Here is a 7,115-nt window from a genome sequence, read left to right on the forward strand (position 1 = left end):
ACTGCCCCCCCCTGCCAACCTGGCCGCCCCCAACTGCCTCACCTGCCGGCCTGGTCACCCCCAACTGTCCCCCCTGTGGGCCTGGTCACCCCACACAGCCTGCTGTTCAGTTGTTTGGTCTCCCCTTACTAACCCCCCTGCTGGCCTGGTTGCCCCACGCAGCCTGCTGCTCAGTCGTTTGGTCGGCCCTCACTAACCCCCCTGCCAGCCTGGTTGCCCCACACAGCCCGCTGTTCAGTCGTTTGGTCGTCCCTCACTAACCCCCCTGCTGGCCTTGTCGCCCCACGCAGCCTATTAGGTCGTCTGTTCGGTTGTTTCGGTTGCGATGGTCGTTTAGGCTTTTATATATATATTCAGTTTGAACCTGAATCAATACTGGATACTCCTTGTTTTTCATAGCTGGAGAAAGTCTCAATACTAAAGTGCTAAGTAGCAGCATATGTTTCAGTGACAGTTTTCATAGTGTAGGATTGATGTCTCCTTAAGTAATACCAAAGCAAGCCCTTTAAAGTAACAGACTGAAAATGTGCCTGACCTAAATAGTTCCCAAGTTAAAAAATTCAGTTTACAGTGTTATAGTTTGCCAAAGGATGCTGGCCAGATTGATTCTCTTTTAATTTTCAATCAAAATGAATTAAAGCTGTCAATGAGAACACAAGGGTGAAAATGCTAAAATCAAACTACAAAAATCATTAGTCAAACTGTGGTCTCAGTTTCTAATGACTTAAATATCATTGGAACAAATAAGAGCAAATACTTGATTTGGTTCAGTACTTTATAATTCATAAGTTACTTTTTTTTTTTTTAATATATTTTATTGAATTTTCACAGAGAGGAAGGGAGAGAGATAGTTAGAAACATCAATGAGAGAGAAACATCGATCAGCTGCCTCCTGCACATCTCCCACTGGGGATGTGCCCGCAACCAAGGTACATGCCCTTGACCGGAATCAAACCTGGGACCTTTCAGTCCGCAGGCCGACGCTCTATCCACTGAGCCAAACCGGTTTCGGCCATAAGTTACTTTCATATAAAATTTCATTTAATACAAATGGTTAGCTGGTATTATGTAAGTTAAAGGAAAAAGTAACCTTCACATCTTGAAATGAAACAGGATCTTGTCCATGGATTTTCATTAGTTCCTGTATGGCCTGTATTTAACAGAAATAAATCTGTAAATAAAAAATGAAATACAGAACAGCCCCTTTCCCCCCCCCCCCAAAAATTCCCATGGCCTCTTTCTAGTTCCAATTACTTTCCTATCAAACCACAAGCCTCATCGTTTCAACCACTCTTGCCAAAATTCTCAACATCCTTGACCTTGCATATCACTACTCAGCAAAACCTAATTACTGGGTCAGTGTAACCATCAACCTTTCTAGACCTACACCTTAGCTATTGAGAGCTTCAGAAAGAAAGTATACAAAACTACAGATTATTGCTACAACATAGGAATATTCTCCAACCTTAGATGAGCCTTTCACGTGGCCTAGCAATTATTCCATTATGTCTTCCCATTACCCACGAATGCTGTTCATACCTTCCCTATTCTTTAAGATACCCAATCCACCACCTCCCCTCCCACCCTACACTTTGCCATCTACTTGACAACTAACATTAGATATCAAAAATGAAAAGATGTGAAAAAGAATATTCATTTTCAGGGATAATGATGCATGTATGGAAAACTTAGTAGCAATATGATTGCTTTATGGTAGCTTAGGTGTAACTCATGACTTCTTCACTGTAGTGAGGAAATCTCAAAAAAATTTTTCAATGTATTTTATAGAAAAAATCTGCATACAGGTGGACACACACACACACAGTTCAAAATCATGTTGTTCAAGGGTCAACTGTATTGTGATTCAATTTGACAAACATTTTAGCTGAGTCATTCACTAGAAAATGTGAAGCTTAAACATTATTTTTAGAAAGAAAAAGGAGAGGGGAAAAAACACTGATGTGAGAGCAAAACATGAATTGGCTGCCTCCTGCATCGACTGGTTGCCTCCCTTTACCAGGAATCAAGCCCTGCAACCCAGGAATGTGCCCTGACCAGGAACTGAACCAGCAACCCTTCAGTGCATGGGATGACGCCCAACTGAGCCACACCAGCCAGGGCACTGAGTAGGTATTTTAAACCAAATGGTATATGTAACATATATGTTAAGGAACAATGACTCATTTACATGAATGAGACTTACCCTAAAGAAGTAATTAAGAGAAAAGACATTCAGATATCCCTTGTTCTCGATATCAAGCAATTTGAAAATATATTGCAGAGCAGCAGGTTCTTTTCGGTTTTCTAATGCAAGAACAAAGTCCAGGTAGGTCTTATAGTCCTATAGAAAAGAAAAGAAAATTTATTAGAGACCATATTTGGAATTAACTTTTTGAGTGTCTAATAATCTGAAACTACTTTGCAATCAAAAGTGGCAAGACTTTTAAAACATGAAATGATAAATCTATTTGTATAGTTAATGTTGGTTTCTAGGAATTCTATATAGCAGTTAATCTGTACAGGACAGGTTTTGGGACACAGTTCATTTCTTATGAGAAGAGATTTTCTGTGTTAAATCATAATTTTCTCTTATTATGCTTTTGAATAATAGTGACTAAGCTAGTGTACATTGCCACTACATTTATGTCTTCATTTCAGTTTGGTTATTTTGAAAAAAAATTATCTGGAATGAATAGAACTAAATTCAAATAGCTATTTGATATACTGTTTAAAAGTTTTAAATCTAGTCATAGATTACTTTTTCTGCATAGTGAAAAGAAGTAAAATACATGGGAGAATCTCACAAATTCCTATTCTTTTTTTTTTCTTTTTTTAAATACAAATTCCTATTCTTGGAAGAGATTTTTTTAGGCTAAGATTAAGAATTCCTTTTTGCTTAAATTGCAGTATAAAGAACTAGAGAGATATAGCCTAATCATCGTCTTATCTCCAAGCATAGTTGTAGCTTCTGATTTTCTTTATTCACCAGAAGCATTTATAAAGTTCCTCACTGTCTATAGTAGACAATTGTGGGAATCACGAAAGTTTCTGTGCCTTTCCCCCCTTTTCCTTTGCAGTTGGCTAACAATGGTATTGTTTAGAAAACTCCTATTAAAGCTTAGTGATAAAACCTAGAACCCTGATTCTCTTCTGACAGTCTGACCATTTCTTAAGCATCATTGGGTTTGGAAAATTTATCACACCCTTAACACATGTATTTAATAGCAAGAATGGTAATTTAAAAATACTATTATAATTTTCTGCAATATAAGGACAGGTACATGTTAGTCAATCTTTAGCTACTAATATAGCCACTTATGGAGAGTAATATAACCTGATTCTTAGATTTAAATCATGGCGTATGTGGTACTATCTGACCTGGTAATTTAATGGATGAACCATCTCTATGAAAATGGTCAATAGCATTTGCCAAATTTTCAGATTTTTATTTTACCTAGTCTACATCCCTTTACAATCGGTACACTGACAACGAAATAAAATTATTAAAATTTTCTATTTGCCCAGAATCCATAGGCAAGTCATGTTGTAAAACAAATTTACCTTAAGATTCAAGGCTCTTTGAATCTCAAATAATTTGATCATTTAATACATTTTAAGATACTGTTACACACTGATATAAAAAACACTGTATCACATCAAGAAAAAGGCTTTTGAAAGCTGTGGGAACCTATATTTTTTAAACTTGTTAGATTTAAACTAATACCATTTCTCCATCATAAGTGAGACACTCCTGGAAAACACGGTCTAAGAAGACATTGGTCATGGTTGCTGTTCCGTAACGGGAGAGTTCTTCTTTACTGAGCATGCCGTTGTGATCCTTATCAAGATTCAAATACTGGCCTTGAGAAGAAAGACGATAAAAAGACAGTTGTGACCAAATAAAATTCTAATACAAAAGAATAAACACATAAAGTTCTTTTTATTGGTTAATGTTTTGACTTTCAAAGTAATTATTTTACAGTAAAGGTAGTGAAATCATCAATCCCTGCAATCTCTATCAAAACCAGTCACCCTAGCCAGTTTGGCTCAGTGGATAGAGTGTCGGCCTGCGGACTAAAGAGTCCCAGCTTCGATTCCGGTCAAGGGCACATGCCTGGGTTGTGGGCTTGATCCCCCCCAGTAGAGGGTATGCAGGAGGCAGCCAATCAATGAATCTCATCATTGATGTTTCTATCTCTATCTCTCTCCCTTCCTCTCTGAAATCAATAAAAAATACATATTTTAAAAAAATGTCCTTTGAACACCAATTAACTAAGGAATTAATAATTCAAATTTTAGTATTATGACAGGAACCTACCATATACCCTTAGGGCAGAAGGAGCAGAAAACCAATTTGTTTCTTGACTCTCCTTGGACAGTTCCTCATCCCTTAACTAAATGAACACAGAGACAATTAGAAGATAGCAACTGTCAAGTGATATAATTTATAAGTGGTTTAAAAAAACATTTACCTCCAATAAATCATCTAGGAAGCTGCATGCTAAAATATCTTGAATTTTTATCTTCCCTTTAAAGAACATAAAAAATATGATTACTTAATTACACTTTAAAAACAAGAGCAATTTTATAAAGGTACTATTTTATAAGAACAATCAAACAATTGATATTTTAAACCTTCTTAGCTCTTATGCTCCAAAGTCTTTAGTGCTATGAAAGGGGAAATGTGCAGGAAGTCTATATAATAAAAGCCTAAGCAATTACGGCGGAATGAACAGAATGACTGGTCACTATGATGCACACCGACCACCAGCGGGCAGATGCTCAACGCAGGAGCTGCCCCCTGATGGTCAATGCGCTCCCACAGGGGGAGCGCTGCTCAGCCAGAAGCCAGGCTCATGGCTAGTGAAAATAGTGGCGGTAGCCTCTCCCGCCTCTGGGGCAGCGCTAAGGAGCAGCAAGCCGAGTGGTAAGGAGCAGTGAGAAGGCGGGTGCTAAGGAGTGAGGGGTCCCGGATTGCGAGAGGGCACAAGCTGGGCTGAGGGGACTCCCCCGACCCCCCAAAAACACAGTGCACGAATTTTGTGCACTGGGCCTCTAGTCCTATATAATAAAAGGCTAATATGCAAATTGTCCCCTTGGGAGTTTGATGGACCAGGAGTTCGACTGCCCGCTATGATGTGCACTGACCACGAGGGGGCAGTGCGGAATGAAGGAAGGCCCTGGCCAGTAGCCGGCAGCCAGGGGAAGGAAGGCCCCGGCCGGTGGCCAGAAGAAGGAAGGCCCCGGCCAGCAGCCAGCACCCAGGGGAAGGAAGGCCCGGATCGGCCCTGATCGCCGGCCAGGCCTAGGGACCGTACCTGTGCACGAATTTCATGCACCGGGCCTCTAGTATTTAATAAAATCTCTACTTCTTATGTCTACCTGTATACCCCAACTATGTAAATCCAATTGGTAAATTCTTTCTAAAATTACTTTAATAACTGATTCCTTAAAAAATTATGTTGAGTATTCTGTGGAGATGAAAATGATACAGCTAGTAATCAAACAAGGAGACTGTCTCCATTTTTCTTTGGCAGGTTCTGGAATAGGAAGCAATATAGAAGCATGGTTATGAGTAGAAGGATCAGAATTTAAATGCCACTTCTAGATATATAATCTAAGTCTCAGGGGCCTCACACATAAAATGTGGGTAATAGTAATACCTTCCTTATGGAGTTATGGGAAGGAAATGAAAGAATCAATGTATAATGCTTAGCATAGTACCTGGTACATAATAAATAGTGAAAACTGTTAGCTAGCCCTAGCCGGTTTGGCTCAGTGGATAGAGCATCGACCTGCAGACTGAAGGGTCCCAGGTTCAATTCTGGTCAAGGGTACATGGCCAGGTTCCAGACTTGATCCCCAGGAGGTAGCCAATCAATGGTTCTCTTTCCTCATTGATGTTTCTATCTCTCCCTCTCCCTCTCTAAAATCAATAAAAAAAAAAACAAAAAAAAACCTGTTAGCTTTTATTTTTGTAAAATTTTAAGGAAAAAGATATGTACTAGTATGTTCCTATAATGGAGATGTTTAAAAAAGCCTGTCAGCTATGACATACTATGATAGACTCATAGCTGAATTTTCAAGTATAGGAGACTTAAAGACTTTGATTTGGGCCTTCTGTCCCTTCCCCGGTCCCAGATACATATATTGAAGTCTTTTAAGTTTCAACAGGTTAGAACAGCAATCTGAGCTCCATATAGGATAGTTCACTTGAGAAAAAGAAAAATACATCATGGCTAAATGGTTCTATCTCCCAATTCACAAATTTGATCAAAAAGCGTAGTTCTCCATTACCTTACATATCAGAAAGCAAATTATCTACATTAATAAAAGAGAAACATGCAAATTAACCACCACTCCGCCACACCCACAAGCCATGCCTACAAGCCAATTAGGAGCGAATATGAAAATTAACCCAACTAAGATGGCGGTGGCCATTGGAGCTGGAGTGAGCAGGAGGCTGGGGTTGCCCCTGGTGATGGAGGAAGCCAAGCTTCCCGCTTACCCTGGCCCACCCTGGGCTCTGCTCAAGGCTACAAAGTTTCAATTATCTACACTAATAAAAGACAAACATGCAAATTGACCGTACCTTCGCTATGCCTTAGCCACGCCCACCAGCCAATCAGAGTGACTATATGCAAATTAACCCAAGATGGCAGCTGGCAGCCACCGAGCTGGAGCAAGCAGGAGGCTTGGTTGCCCCAATGATGGAGGAAGCCAAGCTTCCTGCTTGCCGTGTCGGGCTCTGAGCTCCACTCAAAGCAACAAAGTTTCAATTATAGAAGGTAAATAAACTCCAGATACCTGCTTTCAGGCGGCCGTGGCCACATAGCTGGAGCGAGCAGGAGGCTTCCCTCCCGCCCGCCCTGGCTGGCTCTGAGCTCCTCTCAAGGCTACAAAGTTTCAATTATAGAAGGTAAATAAATCCCAGAATAAAAAAAAACAGAAAAAAGGAGAGACTGGGAGCTTCCGTCGCTGGGAGGCTTGGCCAGCCTGAAAACGGCCCTCAGCCCCTCACCCAGACTGGCCAGGCACCCTAGAGGGGACCCCCCACCCTAAAGGGGGTGTGGCCAGCCTGAAAACAGCCCTCAGCCCCTCACCCAGACTGGCCA

At 40.5% G+C, this 7,115-nt stretch overlaps 1 protein-coding gene across 1 annotated transcript in view; it reads right to left on the reverse strand.

The window, feature by feature from the left end:
- PPP2R3C (protein phosphatase 2, regulatory subunit B'', gamma) overlaps positions 1-7,115 on the reverse strand; it is a 34,018-nt gene that overhangs the window by 1,943 nt on the left and 24,960 nt on the right. The window contains exons 9-13 of the mRNA XM_005864962.2: positions 4,473-4,528; positions 4,319-4,394; positions 3,725-3,861; positions 2,204-2,341; positions 1,091-1,150 (exon numbers count right to left, since the gene is read on the reverse strand). Coding sequence (XP_005865024.1) covers positions 1,091-1,150; positions 2,204-2,341; positions 3,725-3,861; positions 4,319-4,394; positions 4,473-4,528 — 467 coding nt within the window. The remainder of the gene's footprint in view (positions 1-1,090; positions 1,151-2,203; positions 2,342-3,724; positions 3,862-4,318; positions 4,395-4,472; positions 4,529-7,115) is intronic.

Source organism: Myotis brandtii, unplaced genomic scaffold (assembly GCF_000412655.1).
Source record: "Myotis brandtii unplaced genomic scaffold, ASM41265v1 scaffold194, whole genome shotgun sequence".
NCBI classification, from domain to species: domain Eukaryota; kingdom Metazoa; phylum Chordata; class Mammalia; order Chiroptera; family Vespertilionidae; genus Myotis; species Myotis brandtii.